We start from the raw sequence: 22,085 nt of genomic DNA on the forward strand, positions 1-22,085 counted from the left end.
AATGAAAACTTTATCACGTGATTATAAGTTTTTCATTATTTAGAAACAGGGTGTTTTACTTATCTGTGAAAGTATCGGGAAGAAACAGACTTTGATTCCAGTTTATATGGGGAGCGCTTCGAACACTCTTTCGGTTACACGCAGCTTTTTTCTATACTAGCGACCATCCGCGGCTTCGATCCCATGAGAATTTTGAGAAATCTGGCCTTATTTATATAGACTTACGTCTCTTGTAGGGACTACGCCACTGACTTGCATCGCCTGAATCCCGGTTCCCTGTGACTCGTTTGAAGGTCGCCATTCTATTCTAGCACCTTGGAACCCCAACGTCTATCGGTCGAACTATGCGCTCTGCTCTGTCCATTACCACTTCAGCTTGGCATTCTTTTGTGGTTTGTCGGTTACTCTGGTTCTCGTACAGATTTCCTTTATTTCTGACTAGATAATGCTCGCGACTTCGTCCGCGTGGGTTTAGGTTTTTTGAAATCCCGTGGGAACTCTTTGATCTCTCTCCATCGCCTACTGGGTGATTCTGAGCTTTCTTATGAGAACTTACCTACACTGCACCGAACTAAACATTGGTATGAGACTTTAAAATTGCCAAGTATTCTAAATCAGAGCAGAGCAATCCATGAAAAAATACCTATTTTGTTAACCACGGTATACTAACTTAATCACTGATCTCGTGAACTTTTGATCGGAACGTTAAAAACGAATGATCAATCCAACTTGCGTAGATAGGTAGATACTTACGTGGCTGATTTCTGTCATGCGATGGCACCCACACCAGTCAAGGTTTACAACTCAAGTAAATAACAATTTTCCTTCATAAGTCATCGGTACACACTCCAGGCCCATGATTTATGTAATGAGGACTTACACTGGACACGCGATCATCGCGAACAATGCAAGGATAGGCTTCGGCTGACCTAGACTTCTTTCTGTGGCTAATTGCTCTCCACATCGATTACTAGGTATGTACGGTTTTATGTTAAGACTGTCCTAGATATTTTAAATTTTCCTATAGCTACATTTCTGTACCTACAAGCCTTAGGACCAGCGCAGATGCCGCGCGCTAGTTTCTCTGTCATCCTGAGCCTCTACAATTATACGGAGCTGGGACCATTTTTTAGGAAGTGCCACACAGGACACCCTGTTGCCATGGCGTTTCCGATACATTGTACCTACTACAAAGCCTTAGGACCAGCGCAGATAACTGCAAATGCCGCGCGCTAGTTTCTCTGTCATCCTGAGCCTCTACAGTTATACGGAGCTGGGACCATTTTTTAGATAGTGCCACACAGGACACCCTGTTGCCATGGCGTTTCCGATACATTGTACCTACTACAAAACCTTAAGACCAGCGCAGATAACTGCAAATGCCGCGCGCTAGTTTCTCAGTCATCCTGAGCCTCTACAGTTATACATGGTATACGGAGCTGGGACCATTTTTTAGGTAGTGCCACATAGGACACCTTGTTGCTCAGACAAATAATCAAGGTGGACCTGTCATCAAAATAATAAACCTTGTTAGAGTAAGCCAAGTGTATGAAAAAGCTCTGAAGAGTGATAAAGACAAAAACATTTTTTTTGTCTTCGTCATAGTTAAGCTTTTTTGTTGGGCGCAGTTGCTATCTGTGCCCAACCAAAAGAAAAAAGATGTCATGTAGACAGGAAAGGGCCTTTCAACGGCTAGTTGTACTAGTACTTTAAGCGAGCGAATTTTAAATATAGGTAAGTAAAATATATTTGGTTTCTCGGAATCGGAATAGCATGTATTTACCTATATTTAGATAATGTTTTACTTTTCAAGTTTTACTCTTCCCAGCAACATTTTTCCGTGGGAAGTTATCACGTTAACCCATGGCAAGCTCGCAAAACGTCAAGCGAAGCTCGGTCACCCAAAACTTGTATTTTAAGCGAGCACGGAGGAATATGTATCATATTCATTTTGATATCGTTTGAAGTTGCATAAATCGTTAGGCTGAAATTCCGATGCACAATCTATGGTGATTTTCCTTTGCTAAAAATAGACGAAAATCCAGCTGCAATAGATTAACATACCCCATGCACTGCTTACAGCCCAGCATGACTTTCTTATTAAAACTAAATTTAGACTTAGATGTTTGATAACTATCATGCGACAGATAGGACAAAGTGAAGGCTGATACTATAACACAAGAAAAGATGGCCATTTGGCTATTTATCGCTTGTCACATAAGTTTTAATCTAAGTCCATTCTTCAATGCATTCATAATCAGTTAAAAAACCAATGATGTGAGCGTAGACAATAATTCTCGTATCGCAGTGGCGATGGGCGGTTCAAAACAAATGCCTATTCGATAAGTTACATCTTAACATTATGACGGCTGACTTTGTCGAAGCGATTGAACCGTCGCATTTGAAAAGCCGACCGCAATAGTTTGACAGCTATCAATGTAACGATCGCAAATACGTCTGATTGGCTGCCACTCTCTAGCTATTTGCTAAAATGCATTGTTGAGCAAAAGCTACCATAAATTCAGCCAATCACAACAATTGAAATTATAATAATGATTGCAGTTTTCACGGAATCGACCAGCGAGTTTTTGTACCTCCTCGTGTGATGTCACGAGGAACTTAGGTAGTATGAGATCAAGATATGAAAATTCTTTCAGTATTTAACCGCTCTACCCTTATATCTCTGGCGCAGACAATGCATCAAGTCTGTTCCATGCATATTGTAGTTACAAGCATTTGTCTGTTATTACTTTCGCGTCCTTGGCGTGCGCCGCTATCTATCATGTGATCTATTGTACGGAGTCGACATCGGCCCTAAGATTAAAGCGATAATTAATGCTGATTCCATACGACCTAGATTCGGGTCCGCTCGATAAAGTTAATTTACAGTTATAGTTGTAAATCTAGTTGCAAAATTAACGAGCACGCGCGGCCTGACCATAGACAACACGCGGCGACTCCCACACGGCTTCGAACTCTTCAAAGCCTCAATACGTCGCTGAAACGCCCGCTCGCCCCCGTGTGTGGCGGATGAATGGGCCCCTTCCGAACTTCCGACTTATATATACCACCACGTCACGTGCGATATGCGTATAACCCGACCTTGTTACTGAGCATCCTGAACGCAACCCTTTCTACCCGCGAGGATTTCCTCTTCCCTTTCGCCGGGTTATTGGGAAAATACGTATAGATACGCATACGGAGCGAGACACAACATCACAACAACACATACGTGCGTGACCCTGAGAGGGCGAGGGAGAGAGAGGGTGCGCTAACTTCTCAATGAACGTACGTGGTGAACTCCGACAAGTTATGGGCGCGAAAGGGTTGAGCCGGGATACGAAGTTTAGAGCGCTTTCGTTTTCGATGTGTTGCCTTCCATATGGGGCGCCGGCAATCGATCATAAACTTTGTTGTCTACTCAAGTTAGTAGTAACAACCAATTTCGCTAAGCTGTTTCGATTGCAGCGCTCGAAGTTTCAGTTCCTGGGTAGGTTAAATGGAAACTGTTTTAGTTCTGAAAAAGTTCTCAACAGTAAATAAAATTAATTGAAAGAATGAATGGAAATACTTTTTGAATAGGTATGCACTATAGAATTAGAAAAAACACAGCAAAGAAACAGGTAGACGTAGTTCATTATCGAATAACAAACAATTTCATAAGTCAAAAGAATAAGGTAAGTAGACTACTGCAAAAGTTGTTATTCATACGTCTACTTATAATAAAATGAAAGTGATCAAAAACATAATATAAAGTTACTGTAAGCTATAAGAAAAAAAATTAAGTCTCGTTAGCTCTGAAAAAGTTTTTTTAATACAGTTGCTCAAAAAGTGGCGTATTGCAGGGACGTATAGCGTTCGGGATGTGGGCTATTACATACTCGTGCTTTTTCTTTACCTTTCCCGCACTCGTGCTTTTTCTTTCCCAACTGTCAAAATATTAAAAAGAAAAACCAACCATGAAGTTTTCACTAAAAAAATTCATAGAAGTTTTTATGATTCATGCAAATACGTATTTCTAATTAGAAGCTACTAATTTGTTTCAATATCAGATTTAATGATTTGATTGAATGAGTTTGGTTAGGTTTCATTTCATTTCATCTCATTAAATTTCATTTTCATTTCATATCAATAAAAACTTCTACTGAAGACTTGGCTGTATGGGCATAGTTCCCTTTGCCTACCAGAATGGGTGAAGAAAAAAAAAACTCTGCTTATATTCTACGGTTGGCGCCATTTTTCAGAAATTTTCTTTGCGAGTTTAGTTGTTGGTTGCCTAAAATGAGTAATTTCGACCCTAGTTTTTATATCTATTAACAATAAAGTTGTTTTAAATTAAATTAAATTAAGTTAGTTGAGTTTATTGTGTTTTTATTATTTTATTAAATTGCTTCATTTTTTCGCAACTGTATTAAAAATAGTCGTTCAGTACACGTGCCGAACCGTCATTGCAACTCGTTCCGACTGTCAACCCTCGCCTTCAGCTACGCCTCGGCTCGGGTAGACATTTGTCGGAACTCTTTGCAATGACAGCCTTTCCGCACTTGTAATGAAATATACTATTACCAAACTTTCTTACATACATACCTACTCCTTGCTCTAGTTTGATCATTTCGTGGCATGTTTAGCAAATCATTGCTTATAATAATTAAAATGTTGAAAAAAATGTCGAATTCAACGGTTTTTAGATAAGTAGGTACGTAAATAGTCCGTACGAAATGAGTTCTCACGCGCCATTTTAACTTTATGCGTCCTATGTCATGTCAAAAGTGCGGTTCACCTTTAAAATCACACTAATATTTTAAAGGCGAAAGTTTGTGTGTATATGTGTGTGTGTGTGTGTGTGTGTGTATGTGTGTGTTCGTGTGTGTTTTTTACTCCTTCACGCAAAAACTACTGGACGGATTGGGCTGAAATTTAGAGTGGAGATAGATTATACCCTGGATTAGTACTTTTTATCCCGGAAAATCAAAGAGTTCCCACGGGATTTTTAAAAACCTACATCCACGCGAACAAAGTCGCGGGCATCAGCTAGTAAGGACTAAAATCGAGACGTAAAGTTAAAATGGCGCATCAGAACTAATTTTGTACGCATTATACATGGATTATTTTAAAAAGTTCTTACTTTTGAGGAAAAATAAACGAGCACTAGGTTTATATAGGTAACTGCAAGATATTGGAGTTGTTCGATGGCATGTTTCGAAAATCAATGTCTATGATTGGAGAACGGGAAATACATTCTCTCAATACAAATCTAGAAAGATTACATATTGTGTTATTGCTGAAAAAGTTCTTGCTAAATTTAGGAAAATAAATTATAGCTAGGCGGCAAGTGGTAGGTATATTGCACTTGTTCGGTGGCGTGTTTCGTAAATCATTGTTTATGGTCGAACAGTTTCGCGAGGTGTCTCAAACACTGGAATTAGAAAGCGTCAAGTGAGCCGACGCGCTACAGCACAACTAATTGACCGCAAGGTTTACTCTGTTCTCATAGAAATTTGAAATTTTACTCGCTAAAAAAACTAGCCAACTGCGACCCGGAGTCGCACACGCGGGTTCCGTACCATCATACAAGATCTAACACTATGTACTTTAAAAAAAAATTACATGATGGCCATTTTGAAATTCGCCATCTTGGTTTTTTATTATTTTTACAGAGTGTGTTTGTGTACCTTTTTCTAGTACCGCTATAAGACAATAGAAATAGATACATATTCTGTAAATATTTCAACTTTCTATTCTGTCCTGGCCACATTAACTGTCAACAACGCGATGTTTAACGGCGTTTCTCGTTAAACTTAGATGTAGCCACGATCAACGTACAACGGCATTCACATTGCCATTTGGCGTTAGACGATTTCAACCCCAATTCAATTGGCATTAGACGTTAACCATTCAAGTGTGACCATTCAGTGTAACGCGTTGATTATCACGATGAAATTATGGCGTTGCAGGGCATTGACGTGTGGCCCGAGAGTTATTGAGACTGGTACAAGTAAGATACGGTAGGTACCTACTACCCGCTAACAGACGACGTACAGCGGAGTCTTAGTATTAGGGTTCCGTTGGCACGGAAAGGAACCCTAAAAACAATTTCGATGACAATAATAAGAAATAGAGTGGACACGTTATACGGTACGGTTTCCGCCCGCATATAATTTGCGATTTTCGTCGCTTCGAACTAGGTGAGAGCTTTTTCTTTTTCCGTCAAAACTAGAACTCCCTACCTTTATTATTATGAACGTTTCAAGAGTCGTTCGTATTACTGAGACATTCTCGATTTCTGTTAAAATATTCGGTTTCAAAGTTACGAGGTCTTAAAAATTTTCATACAAATCTTTGAGCCCCTGGTATTTTAAAACTACATATTTTTAGAAAAATCTAAAACACCACAGACACAGATATTAGTTTCTAGAATATGTCTGCAAAATTTCATGGACTTTGGTTGCTTAATATTCAAATGAAATTGGAACTACGATTGTATGAAACGAGTGATGGAGAGAGCCCTGTTAACGCTATTGTCGAAACAGAAGTTTCGCTTCAAAAGTGCTCAATGGTTCTTATTCAAGTTATCTTCGAACAGGTTCACTCTTTACGCGTATGAGACGAGTCCAGGCCGAGTCATCTAGTCTAAATATTGAAAAGGAAAAGATACTGACTGACTAATCTATCAAGGCACTCAAACTGGACGAATTTAGCTGAAATTAGAAATGCAGATAGCTGTTATTAATGTGACGTAGATATCAGAAAGGATTTTTGAAAATTCAACCCCTAAAGGGGCAAAATAGGGATTTAAGATTTGTGTAGTCCACGCGGACAAACTCGTGGGCATAAGCTAGTATGTATACTTATCATAAAAGCGATGTTGATCGATCTAAGATATCCCATAATGGCCACTCCATACGGTCAGAGCAATTGGCTGGAGACGCGAATGTGTATTGATTGCGGGTAATTATGCAAATAACGAGTGTATATCTGCCGGCCTTAACGAGTGATACGAATTAACGGTTCGTTAGCTCCGGGGCAATAAAGCCCGGGAAATGGACTGCGATAGGGTCACCATATGGTCCGAGTTTTCCGGGACAGTCCCGTTTCCATTAAGACGGTTCACTATAAAAACGGGACTTCATTGAATATCGCCATTAGCGGTATAAATTATGTGTTATTTAATTTTCCGCAAACGTTTCCTTATTACCCGACTACGGCAAAGCCGAAAGGAAGGGTTATGATTTACATAATATCTACCTAGTTCTTTGTTTGGATTTTGCTACGAACCAAAGTTTGTTAAACTTCGGGATTGAGTGCCTACTTACCTAATTGTTTCATGCCTACCAGATTTTAAAAGCTGTCAAAATCACGACTAGGTACTCTGATTGAGATAAAACAGTAAAATGCATATTATAAATGCGAAAGTTTGTGTTTCTTTTGACCACTCATCCGCTTAACCGATTTTGACGAAATTTGGTACAGGGATAGCTTGCATCCTGTGAACAGACATTATGTGGATACTTTAATCAAAGAGTTCCCACGAAATCTTCAAATCTCGAAACCTAAATCAACGGGGATGAAGTCGCGATATTTCCCCGCTTAGTGAGTGGTGTCCCGAATATCTAACTAGAAAGTCCCGGATTAAAAATGTGGAAATCCTACTCTGAATCTTACCCACGTATGAGTTTTGTACTAGAAGCAATTTGGCGGCCAGCCAACTACAGTAAAAGAATACAATAACAAATGAGAAGTACATAAAAATATGTAGTTTTTGTCCCTTTCTTACTACTGACTCACATAATGATAAGGAACAACAATGCTTTTTTTCTTAGCGCTTACAAATATTTTTTCTGCGAAATCAATGTATCTGGGTATGTAAACCAAGGTTTTAATATTTTATATAAACTGATTCGAACATAAAATAAATAAACTATAATTATTTTATACAAGCGATTTAGCGTTCCCGTACGAAGCCGGGTAGACAACAATCAGGGGTATCGGTTTAAAGAAACTGCGGTATCCCTTCCAAGCTAGCCCGCTTCCATCATAGACTGTATCATCACTTACCACCAGGTGAGATCACAGTCAAAGGCTAACGTGTATCGGAATAAAAATAAAAAATTGTTCAAATAAACTTGTAAAAATTACTTTTTAATAGTCAAATGAATATCTACCACTGGTTAAGAATGGCTAATCTCTGTGAAGATTGGTTTGTGGTGGAAGGGCATCATTTTTGTAAAAAATCAAGTCAATTGAGGAAATACCCATATCTCTATGCAAATCAACTTTGAGGCGTTTAAATTTTTTTTCTGAACGGCCTTTTTTTTTGCACGAAAATGTAACAAGTCAAAAGTTTTTTCGTGTCAAGTTCAAAATCGATTATAAAAACACAAGCTGTTAGAACTTTCACTCACACTGAACTGGACTGCATTGTAGCAACACAATATAATCAATACACGAATTATTTATTGACACTAAAATAACCAATTTCAGACGCGATAAACAATTTTATAGCCAATTCTGTTTTAAACTATAATGAGGACCTATAATGAAGTGTTGTAAAGTGATATATTAATAAAGGTAATCATACATTTAGAGCGTTTTTTATTTCATTGCATAAGTTTTCATTCTTATATTGATAACTTAAAGTCCGTTCCAATGAGAAGTAGCTTGTAAAATTTATTATTTCGTAATATTTTTGGGGTTTTCTTTGCTGTTGACTGTTAAGTATCATTTATTAACCCCCGACCCAAAAAGAGGGGTGTTATAAGTTTGACGTGTGTATCTGTGTGTCAGTGTATCTGTGTATCTATCTGTGGCATCGTAGCTCCTAAACTAATGAACCGATTTTAATTTAGATTTTTTTGTTTGAAAGGTGGCTTGATCGAGAGTGTTCTTAGCTATAATCCAAGAAAATAGGTTCAGCCGTTTGAAAGTTATCTGCTCTCTTCTAGTTACTGTAACCTTCACTTGTCGGGGGTGTTATAAATTTTTAATTTACACTTGTAGCTAATGTTATAATATTATAAGGAGGTTTGGATCTAGTCTAAGGGTATTCTCCGGAACAAAGGATCCGATACTGAAAATTCTTTCACTGATACATTATCTCTGAGTGTTAGCTATAAATTATGTATCTATGTACGAAGTCGTGGGCAAAATTTAGTTTTTTTTATATAGCATGAAATAGAGTACCTAACTACCTAAGTATCTATATATTTCACTTAAAACTATGTCCCAAATTACTTCAAGGTATATTTAAGTTAAAATTGCGAAATCTAAGTAAGGATACTTTAATATTTACTTACAGCCAGTATGAAAAGTGAACTCGAAACACCCATACATCTTATCATTGGCAGCTAATAATTAACTAGTTTTGCGCGCGGCTTCAGTCGCCCGCGCCGTCACACTAACCACAGCCTAGCGAGCCTTTCGTAATATTAATGCGTATGCTGTGAATCTAATATCCCATGCAATTAGTGCGCTCTTATGAAACGCTTCCTAGCTTCTGTGTAATAACGTAGTAGGATAACTTATAAGTTGAGAGCTGGTGGAAACATTGTTTAAATTATTTTAGGTAACTGGTCTATTTTTTCTTTTCATTTATTTATTTAAGACCTAATACAAAAATAAGGCCAAATAGGAATCGGATGAAAAAAACTATTTTTTTTTTGTGGTAACGATGAATTAATGTTCGGTATCAGAACCATACGATTTCTTGTAAGTAATATGTTTTGATATAAGAATGTATATAATATCACTTTATTAAAAAAAATTACTTATGTGTAGAGATAATGTATTTGCTTGGAATAAATTGTACACCATCTCTTAAACCATTACGTATGTGCTTGCTAGTGTAATAATATGTTATTAAAAATATACCTACCGCGTTTTGCGGAGCGGATTTGAGTCTCGGACACAGTTTAGCTGGTTAAGTCATAAGTGCCATATAACTAAAAATGACCCAATATCCTTATTAAATTACCTTAATTATATCTATGGGTCAATAAATTGCTTAAACGACAGTAAATCCGGTTGGGTCTAAGTACCTACAAACCTTTTATTATCAGCATATTTGTCGAGTGTAAATCAATGTTTTCCAAGGAAAAGGACACGTAGGCCAGTTGTATGAAGGCAGTTAAAGTAACGTAACGATTACGGTTAAACTCTGGTCTGTCTTTCTCCCGTCGGTCACTCCTCCCTGGTGAGTCCCTGAGGTGAATAGATATCTATCCATGAAAATAATCACATCGGTCGGTTACTCCGTTGCGGTATGATTGAAGGACAAACCAATAAACAAACACACTTTCGCATTAACAATATAAAAAGTAGAGATTATCCACTGTAGGCATCACAGAAAATTAAAATGTTTTAAAGTGTATCCGAAGCATAGCTATCTAACAATCAAGTGAAACTATTACAACAGCCACATAAGTTCCTACCTATGGAGTATGGATAGATAGAAAATTTTATTTCATACAAATCAAAGAAAAACCAAGACAAAACAAAAACTTTGTTTTGTCTTACCGCGATTAATAGCCTCACCGGATGACAGACGGGCTGGCTCATTTTTTGCGCAACGGATCAGCCTGGCTGTCCAGCGCGAAATGCAGCCATTATTCTTGGCACCATTCCACGCGGGCATGATTTGTATAGTAATTAGATTTAGCTTTAAGTTTTATTGTATGCAAAGGCGGCCTTATTGCTTAAAGCAATCTGCGACCTACGTACTACGTAGAAACTACGTAGGTACAGCAATAAAGTAAAGGTATTGATTTGTCGCGACCAGCCAAAGACACCTCCAGGCTTATTTACATCTAGCTAAAGGGAAACCGAGCCGGGACCCGGTATAACTTCGCCGAGACATAGGATTTGATCATTCATAACTCATAAGTCATAATAATAATATTACAATCCACGTAGAATGTTCTAAGTCAAAGCAATCAAAAGATTTAGCCATTTATGCTGCATATTTTGACGCCCGCAAGGGATTCAAAATGTATTAGGTACTAGGTAGTAGGTAGGTAGTACTTACTTCCGGTTGACCGTTAATTTTGGCAGGAAGGTAAGTAGGTCTTATAACACAAGTAAATGGAGAAAACCCGAAAACGTGAATTTCTGGTTACATCACAAAAAAAAAACGTGTTCATCAACAGAATAATAATTAATCCGTATTTTCAAAGTAAGATAACGATAGCAAGTTGGGTACCATCATATGAAAGGTCTTTAGCGGTACAGTCTAAAACAAATTTTCATTTGTTTTATGCAAAACAGTTTTTGATTTATCGTGCAAAATGACGGAAAAAATACCCGAGTAAGGAACCCTCGGTGCGCGAGTCTGACTCGCACTTGGCCGGTTTTTTCATTAGGTAAAATGTTATTGATTACACCTACCCAGTTGCCATAGTTCAACGGACGACACCTCGCAGGTAAACCTAGGTATTTACGAACCGCCACCGACCGTCGCGTAATCCGCCATTTATTATTGCCACAGCCTCCAGACAATGGAAATGTATCGTTAGTCTATCTGACCGAGCAGTAGCGACATCTTATAGCGGCACTTTGTTATTCATTTGATACCTACTTTTCTAGGAACAGTATTCCACAAATATAGTAATACTAGCTGATGCCCGCGACTTCGTTCCCGTGGATATAAGTTTTTAAATATCCCGTGGGAACTCATTGATTTTCCGGGATAAAAAGTAGCCTGTGTTAATCCAGGGTATAATCTATCTCCGTTCAAACAGCCAAATTCGTCTAGAAGTTCTTGCGTGAAAGAGTAACAAACATACTCACACACTTTCGCCTTTATAATATTAGTGTGAAGTGTGATTTTATTCTTCTTAAAAAATTAAAATCAGAAAAGCTTTCCAAAAAAGCTTGTGGCGGTTGTCTAATAGGAGATTTACTTATTTCAAAGGTTAAGCGGTCCAAACTGATAACGGTCTCCCCTCAGATTTTTTAGTCTATTATAGCCCACTCATAAAACATATAACTCCGAAAATTTAAAAGTGCATTCCCGGGATCGAATCCCGGATTTCCCGAATAGAAGACCAAAGTTTTATCCACTAGGCCGCTTCAATTTCAAAAATATTTATACTTACTTATAAGTTTACCAACAATTTTGGAATATTTTCTTTCTTTTTTGGAATAAGTTCTATGGTAAATTCTTATCAAATCTATCTACTTTACCTATCTATCACCGGTTAAAAATATGTATTTTCAATATTTTTAGTGATAAATCGATGAATTACCCCTACATAAATCGAAATTAATCACCTAACTTACCATTAAATATCCTTTCTCTATAAGCTAAGTTTGTATCTACCATGGAATAGAAATGTTTTATGGTATCTAGGCACTATATTTCCCAAAAGGTTGCTGTTAGTGATAAAAATTGTGTAGATCTAGATCTCTGGTAAAAACACCTTATTCACAGATTCTTATTTTTTTATAACTTTAGCTATGCACGCTTTGAAACTATTTATTTTATCGTTTGTGGCAAAAACCTTGTTCTAAAATATTTTTTGTGGGAGGAAAGTTCAATATACTCTGCCGCAAGCCGTTTACGAACTTTTGTAATATTCATTTAAGTTCAACGAGATACTACTAGCGCCACCTAGTGTCGAGTAGCGGAACTAAAAACTTTATGGTGTGTTTTCAAGTTCTTACCGAAATAGCTTCTGCAAACAAAAATAAATTTAACTCCATAAAAATATGAATAATTAAGATTTTTAAGGAATTAAATACTTGTAGCAAAAGTTTGAGAAAATTAAACTTTTTCGTTTTTCTTCACTTTCAAATAAGCTTTTGTGAGAGACTGAAATACCTACTATAAAATAAATCACGGAAAAAACAATACGTTTTTTATTAGATCTGACTAGGTAACTAATATGTGCAAATTGTATCGGATAGGATTAAATTCCTATACAAAACTTATATTATTCAATCAAATAATATGCATAAGAGGTATTTACATACTTATATGTTTTTATTGTTACAGTGTTCGGTATGGAGTCCTCCTTGGGGCTGTTTCCGCCGGGCATGGAACACAAGATGTACCCTCTCATGGACGTCGAGCACCGCCCGCCGCCGCTCGACGCGCAGCTATTCACCAACGTCAAGAAAAAATGTAAGCATTCCATCATTGTATCATCAAGGACACCCAGAGCACCATATGCCGCTTCTGCAAGCCCATGTCCGTTCTTGGGATGCAAGCTATCTCTGCTGCAACAATTTATATCAGAAAATATTTAACAGATGGGCCGTGAAAAGCTAGGTGACCGACAGAGAGGTACAATTTCGCATTTAGAATATTAGTTCTATGAATTCTAATGGTGAGATCTACTTATAGAGCACACTCTAACTTTCGTTAGACTTAAGACAGGGTTAAAACGAGACAGATGTATGTCTCTTACATAAATCGGTCTCGTTTTAACTCAATCTTAAGTTTCAGCAAAGTCAAAGTGCGCTCTATAATAAATCTCACTCTAAGGCTCAGATCTATAGAGCGAACTTTGACTTAGCTTAGACTTAAGGCACTATTAAAACGGGACAGCGTTATATCGCTGACATAAATCCATCTCGTTTTAACTGAAACTCAAGTCTGAGCAAAGTCAAAGTACGCTCTGAAAGTCAAGATTTCAGCATAAGACAGGTAATACCTTCCGTAAATTGTCTTTTCTACTTCCTATTTCAAAAGATTCCGGTCGATATAACTAAAGTTTAGGTAAGTACTTAACTGATAAAATTTCGAATGCTAGGCAAGAATTCCATTCCAATCCGAAAAATGCTTTAATCAAACCACAAACTTTTCCAATCGTTGAACGTCTTTATTTTCTTGAATATATCAAACTATTTGGCCTTCAAAAATAACAGTAATAAGAAAAGACAATGTCTATATCTACTTATGTTATAGTAATGCGAATAAATATCTGCAAACATATGTCTGTCTGTCAGTTTTTAACCGATTTTAAAGTTTGGTACAGAGACAGCTTGCATCCAAAGAGTAAGTTCTTTTCATTTCAGAAAATCAAAGTTTCTAAAAACCGAATTATGTATTGATATAGGTAAAGGTATATGTTCATTCCATATTATTTTGATAAAGAAAGAGTAGCCATAATTTGTTTAGTAGGTAAATATTAAATGCAACGAGCATATGAATAACAATAGCGCGTTCAACATTAGCAAATGGCAGATAGCGAGCGCAGCATCCCATCACACATCTCGCAATCGCATCGCGCAAAATGTTAAACGACTATTGTTTCCCGGCGAATGTTTATTAAGACGATCTGATAGCGTATCTCATAGGGGAACAGACGGCGAGTCTAACGTATGCTTTGAATGAGTCGGACTGTGAGACGGGCACGACGGGCGCGGCACAATAGTGCCCGATCGATTAGCGCCCATCGCTCCACGGAGACGTCATATGCATGCCGATGCTTCCTCGTGAAATGCTAACGAGCGAGCGAAGAGCTCAGCCCGCCACTGAATGGAAAACGTCTTTAATTTCCGCGCCCGGACCGCTCGCGTGCCCCGCGACGACTATTAAAAGAAAAACTAATTTCCATAATAAAATATCATTCCGGCCGTAATCCGAAACGTTCCACGAATTATCTGATCGGAATCGAGTTAACGTGATCCGTTGAAATTATAAAACTATAAAGTTACATGGGGCGACGTCGCCGGCGTATGCAGGTCCGCTTTTCTTTTTGACAGACCCGCCTTAATACGTAGTCGCGTGCCCGCGGCGAATTAATGACGACCCCGGCGTGTCGCCCGCGACCCGTCCTACCCGCTCATTTCCCGAGTGACGACTTTCGGCGCCGAGCTCGAAACGCAGCCGAAGCCAAAACACAGTCATTAGATAGTTGTGCATTCGGTAATGTTGTCGCGACTCACGGCACATGTCGTGCAACCCACTCGCACTCCCGCCGGCTTGCACCGCCTTCTGCCTGCATTCCGGTTGAACATAAATCACTGAATGCGACATCCCCGACGTAATTAGCGGATTCAATATTTTACAACTTAACACGATTCGCTAGTAATCCGCGTATCTAATTTATGCGTTTTGTTCGACAGGGCGGCCGAAGGGGCAGCACAGCGCGCCGCGCGGTGGCCCGCCCCGATCCTGGACGAACGCGGAACTAACGGAAGCTTTACAACACGTATGGAACAAGAAAATGACCACGAGCCAAGCGTCACGGATATTCGGCATCCCGTACAACTCGCTACTGATGTACGTGCGGGGTAAATACGGCAAGAGTTTAAAACTCGAGCAGCTGAGGAAAGATTGCATCGGAGGACCTCTAGAAGTTTTAAATCTGAATTCCGGGAACAACAACAACAACCATCCGTCGAGCAAACACCACGAGAAAGACGAGCATCACCAGAACGCGAGCCAGAGGCCGTCGAGTTCCGAGCCTGACATTTCGTCGAATCCGATGTTCAATCCGTTTCAGCAAGGGTTCTATCCGGAGTTTCCGCCCGGGTTTCCGATGCCGCTGAACATGCTGCACCTGCTGCCGCCGAGCGAGAAAGCGAGAGAGCTGTACCAGTCGATGCCGATGGCTCTGGACTCTCTTTCGGGGGTGACGAAGGAGGAAGACTGCAAAAGCGACAGGTCGAAGGAGAACTCTGCGGATGAAGAGGGTGACTCGTACCGGCCGTCGCACGCGCCGCACCCGCCCGACACGCGCACGCTGCTGCACCACAACGGGCAGGACTAGACCTTCCAAATTAGTTGAAACCTCTGCACTGTACCTTCTCTACAGCTCGTCTCGTCTCTGTAAATCTTCATCTTTCCCTCTCCACCGCCCGCGTGGCGAAAGAGACGCAAGAGAACGGGATCCTTATACTTAATTTATGGACATGTAATCGCTCAGGTACCCCATGAGTAAACGACGGTGAAACTGGAGTTTTGTTAGTGTATGCCCGGTTTTAAATTGTGCTCTAATTGTATTTATGTACTTAATCATCGTGTGCAATATCTAATTGGAAATGAGTTAAGCTAAACGGTGTATATTTGCAGAATTTCAGTTCCGCCCGCTCACATTCAAGCGTCGTAAGATCCAGGCGGTTAGAAATGAGCGATGTCCGAGTTAAAATTAGTTAAATTTATATTTAAAAGATGTGTTAATATTGTAAATGTATATTGAGCGTCTCGTATAAGTGCTAGGCGATAATTTATTATTCCGAAGGAGTGCAATAAGGATGAAAGGTGTGTTGTGATTGTTATCGCCGCGGCGATGTTGTTCAAGTCTTATATTGTTGACATTCCATTCCGACATTCCCTCTCTATAATTATTACTTAAGTATATTTTTTTTAATAATATTTCATATCACTTAAGGCTCTACGATTTTAATACTTTTAATAGTCTATCCTCGATCGATTCTTGCCTTTACTTTCTGTGTTATCAAGTGTAGATATTATGTTACGTGCGAATTAACTTCTGCATTTCACCAAAGTTTGTAAAATATTTCGTAATAATAGTTTTATTCGATGAATAATTATAAACAATTTTTAAAATGTAAATAGTTATTATATAAATTAATGGGATATTAAATTTAAATTAACCATTAACTAAGGGGACATTACGTGTCTAAAATGGTAGTGTATTTGTAATAATTGTTGTAGAATTAGTGAAGTGAATAATACAGTGAAGTGACTATCGATACGTCGATAGACGACGCAGCCGTCATCGGTGGGTTCGCGACGCACTAGTCACACACAAACACAAACTTCTAACGGCCGAAACTAAATAATTAATCAAGCATATCTGTAATCTGCCGATAGATACTTAGCAACATTATATTTTGTCCAAAATTGTACGGTCTTTTTTGACAATTAACAACGTCGCTAACTTACTTGTCGTCAGTTTACAAATAGATCGATTACTATTATTAATTTCGGCTGTAAAACAAAACGATAGATACTTTATTAATTGTAAATCTTGAGGAACATTTAAAAAAAACTTTTAAAACCACGTCATAATCTTACAGGGAGCCGTAAAAAAGGAAATAAGGGTCATGTAGACCATAAGGTTTACCATGACATGTAGATACGTCACGAGCTATGGCCTATGAGCCGCCCAGTTCGTGAGCCCGACTCCGCTATTCCGGTGGTCCAATCACATCGTGACGTCAGCAAATTTCTGATTAAAGATTACAAAAAAAAATAACAAAGACCTCATTATCATTAACGTAACAACGACAGTGCGCGCCAGGTTAAGACAAATAAAGTATCTGCACTCAATGTTCAAATAAAAAGGAGCTTTCAAGATTTTAGTGAATAATGGAAGTTAGAATAAATCGGGTCTCAACATTACCTGGCTTTAGATAATTGTATACAATGATTTCGTATTGAATTAGAATATCACGGGACGTTTATATCACAAGTCTTCAAAAGGTTCTATTGTACATATACGATAATGTTAAGGCCTGGATACACGGTCCATCATGATTGTCAAAGCAAAGGTCAAAACGCGCGGTTATGGATAATGAATTTAAAATATGAGGTGTACTGATGACATAGGCAAATGTGATGCTATGTTCTAACGTTGGTATCCACACTTGACCCTGACAACGTACGTTTTTTGGTTAGATTCTGATGTATTGTCCGTAAGTTTTAGAGGTCTTACGCGTGGAATATTACCTAATAGTACATTACTTTCCACTTTTCTATACCGATCTGGAATCGCATCACAGGCATTACTATGTTGTAATGGTTCTAATCCATATGAGTTTTTATATTAAAGCAAATATACAGATGTCTTAATTTACGTATGAAGGTTCAGTCTGTCTTAGATTTTTAACATCGTTATTATGCATAACGTTCGCTAAAAGCAAGTTTTAGTGCAAGCACCAAAATAGACCGTGCATCCAGTCCTTTAAATAATTTATAGCTGTGTTGAAAATATACGATGTTTTCTTTTAACGGAACATTCCAAATAACTTGAATATAACTCTATGTTTATAATTAGGAAACTACCTTGTTTTGTAGTGATCTTTTTTCGATTTCTACACAAAAGCACACTGACGTATTCGGTTACCGCGAATGGATCGTAAGTGGTTATAAACTTTGAATTAATCTATAGTCGTCGATACAGAATTACGAATCTGCATAACTTAACAGAAGACTGAGAACTATTTTCGACTCTATTTTGTATAATTGTACATTTAACACATAATCACAGTACTAAATCCGGCAAGCAAACGAAACACATGCAGTAGAAAACACGTTAGTGACACGTCATTTTACAATATATCATTACAGGGATTTTATATATTAACGAATTGTATAATTGAATATGTACCTATAGTTTAACAGAACGTATAAATTGTTGCTTTTTTTCTCCTAGACTTTACTTTCGCTTATCTGGATTGAATCGACGAAAAGCGACGATGTCTTTCCAACAAAACCTTACGATAGCCACTCTACGTTTGTCGTAAATGAAAATCACGTTTGCAAACTAGCTGAATTAATACTATTACTTATTATAAATCAAAATGAAATTAGCTGTCTCGATGATGTCTTGAATAAATTATTTCAGTGAATCGTTTCAATTTAATCAAGTAATAAATATATTAAGTACATGTGCCAAAAAATTTAAATCGAAATCTTAAAAAACTTATCGGCAGCCTCCTATGTATTAAGCTTTATTACTATCGATTGTCTTTGATTTTTTTATTAATTCTTGTTTATGAAGTTATTGATCACGCGCGAGATGAATGCCATGCTGAGAAATGCGCTAGTGATGTGACTATGATATGATAGACGCAGATTATCGATTAATCTATTAATTCATTTATGTTTTGCTAGTTAGGTTATGGTCGAAATATATTTTGGCCGCAATAATAATATGTATATTATGAATTTCCAAAATTAAAATAGTTTTAACTCTTAGAACATAATCGCAAAGGTCTACTATTTAAACATCTCAAAGATTAGATCAGGAAGGTATAATTATCTCATAAAGCCTCTACGGCTAAGATGTATGAGCGTACTTTGGCTTTGCTCAGATTAAAACGAGACCCAAAATTACATTTATGTCACTCAGGGTGAAATCTATAGCGTTTAGGTACTTTGACTCTGCATAGACCTTTGACAGTTTTTTGGTTTTTTTTTTTTTGCTGGCAGCAGTGCTCTACTGTGACGAGCGTAAACACCTAACACACCGGGCTACGCATGCGTCCACGCTTTACGAAAGCGGTGTGCCATGTTTCATACAGTTCCATACATTACAACGCAATGGTACGCGCTACGTCTACGCTTATGCGGCCTGTGTGAATAAGCTATACAGAAGCTCGGATCCGCATTGGCAAATGGCATTTATCTCGCGCGACAATAGTAGTTGTGTTGTATCGTGACTTGTGATTGCACATTGCGTGTCGTCGGTTTATAGAGTTTACCTAATTCGTACAAATTCAAGCAGTATTAGAGTGATTTTTGTTAAAGTTTTAATTGAGACGTTTTTAATTAAGTTTTGTTATTTGTTAATGTGTGCGACGGGAGGTAGATTGACTATGAGAATATTTTATTTTAGTTTACACGATAAGCAATAGGAATCTCATTTAACATAGTTTTTCGTTTTAGACGAAATTTATTAATGGTTTAGTTGTTCAGATCTATAATGTTATAAAGATACTTGCTCGAGTGTGCGCTCGGGGCATTATGTGCGTGAGTTTGTATAAATAGGTACTCGTACCTACACTTTTTACTTCGTGTAAAGCTCAAAGTAGGTAGATTACGAAGGTCGAAGCAATGCCACGCATCTTTTTTAAAATGTTTCGAAATCAACAGCTATTTATTATTGGATACAGATTTGTGTGAAGTAAAATAAAATGGAGGCGCAAATACGCGTTTTGTTTTTAGTTGAATCACAATAATTATGTGCCTACATTGAGTATAGATATACATTTTTCCGTCGAAAAATGCATATTCTATGACATTACGTTAGATGGAGATAAAAATCCAGTAACTTGGCAACATTTTAGAGAAGACGCCTTACGTCGCTTCCACTCGCCCGCAATATGCCTAGAGCCCAAAGTTTTGTCCTTTAGATACAAAGTACAAACATACATTCTCTATTCCTAAACAGACTTACGCACACAATTCATCGCGTATTCACACGAGTGAACCTATGTATCTGATGTACCTTATTTTCTTGGACTACCCGCTATTTTAGAATGTATGTCTACCCGCGTATTCGCTTTAGTGCATTCCAATGTTTTCTTATGCCGCTATACCGATGTGTATATTTCATACAGTTTTCACCAGGAGCCAAATCTAAGGACGTAATTTAATAGGTACATACATAAATTTAAGAAATTACGTATTTTAAGTTGATAAAAATGTGATTGTATTAATTTTAGTAGAAATCAAATATTTAGTTCCTTCAGTTTTGTTACGAGTATTTATAAATTGTAATTAATTATTATAATTATAATGAAATCATGATTTTTAGCTTAGACTAATTGTTCTCACATAATAAAGAATTATAAATAATTTATAAGTTGTGTAATTTGATTTGTTGTATTTTTGCCTAAATATAATTAATAATTTACAAATTTAAATTAAATGATATCGTTACATTAGGGTGTAAAAAAGATTATCTATTTGATCTTATAAAATAAATACGAAAAAAATAATATTTATGTTCTAGTACCATTATATCTTGTAATTGAAATTGAAATGAGGGAGCGATGTAGTAGTAAAATTCGTTTACGGTCACCAACGTAAAGTGTAAAAATAAAAATGTGAAATACCGCTGCACTGTTTCATTGTGCCTTTCGCCACCTTTGACAATACGAGAGTTTTACAACGACTTACATAACTTGTATAAAGTAGTCTATCTAGAATGAATCGATTTACATGTGTCTATTCCGCCGTTACGTGAGCTGCCTTTTACCTTTTGTCGACTGTCAGCATATTGGCAGGGTTTAGTAACAGACAACTGTATACATAAAGTAAGGCATAACGCATACGAGCAACATTTTGTATGCAGAAATCTTGAATTTTTTTCATAAAATCAATGTCGGTCTTTGACATGTAGAAAAAATGGCATGTAGATTCTAGATGCGATAGATTTTATCCACTTCTGGTAAGGCAAGGGCCTTCGTACCCCACTAGCATAGAGATGGAAATAACTAGGCAAATCTTTCATGACCGTGGGTTCGATTCCCGATTGAGATACTGGGATTTCTGAACTAAGGGTAAAGTTTACACCTATATAATATTACGTAGGTACCTTCTGAATACACAGTAGTAGTGTGATGAAAGTGGGTACCTGGTTGCTACGAATGAGATTCAAACCTACAAATTATAATTATTGGTTCACTGTTCTATTTAGGTGTAAGTAAGTAGGGACTGGATCAGATGACCTGAAGCCTTAAGGTGGCGGGGAGGGGATGGAAGAGGAAGGCGGAAGACCGTGCTTGGTGGCGCGCTCTTGGAAAGGCCTATGTCCAGCAGTGGACGCATACAGGCTGATGGAATGGAACTGGATCAGGCTCCTTTCAACCAGCTGGAGAATTCGCTAACTCAGTGTCTAACACTGAATGATAGACATAGAGCTTATTATTAGGCGCAAAGCTCACCGACAGAGCCGAGGCTTAATAACAAGTCAAACTAAAACTATTTACCTACTTTTGCATAGCGACGGAAGCGCAGTCCGTGTTTTTCTTTCAGTATTTCAGTTTCAACGGTATGACAGTAAATAAAGTTGAGTTAAAAGTGGATCCACACCTGCGGAATCGCAGCGAACCGTGCACACAACGCGCACACATGTCGCGTTAGTTGGTACGCGTGTGTAGGTGTGTATCAGCCTTATTTTCTAATGAAAAAGACTGTTGACGGCTCTACCTCACTCCGTCTGCTTGCACTGACCCTTACTCTATACTTAGGTAAGCATAGGTAAATAATTCCGTTTACCTGCAAGCAATATGCATAGTGCATTCATTATAATCCAATTATGACATTGATTCGGCGGCGACTGTCCATTTCAATAAATAAGTATTAACAGGACCTGTTACTATTTTGTCACGATCTCGAATATCTTGCCTGTAAGATAGGTACCATTAGGACTTATACTATACACAAA

The 22,085-nt window shown here is 37.9% G+C and overlaps 1 protein-coding gene across 1 annotated transcript in view; it reads left to right on the plus strand.

Moving 5' to 3' along the window:
* Window positions 1-20,752, plus strand: part of LOC123873849 (protein jim lovell) — a 51,242-nt gene extending 30,490 nt beyond the window's left edge. The window contains exons 2-3 of the mRNA XM_045918937.1: window positions 12,989-13,117; window positions 15,067-20,752. Of these exons, the coding sequence (XP_045774893.1) occupies window positions 12,989-13,117; window positions 15,067-15,713 (776 nt within the window). The 3' untranslated portion in view covers window positions 15,714-20,752. The remainder of the gene's footprint in view (window positions 1-12,988; window positions 13,118-15,066) is intronic.
* The last annotated feature ends 1,333 nt before the right edge of the window (window positions 20,753-22,085 follow it).

Source organism: Maniola jurtina, chromosome 17, assembly GCF_905333055.1.
Source record: "Maniola jurtina chromosome 17, ilManJurt1.1, whole genome shotgun sequence".
Taxonomy (NCBI): Eukaryota; Metazoa; Arthropoda; class Insecta; order Lepidoptera; family Nymphalidae; genus Maniola; species Maniola jurtina.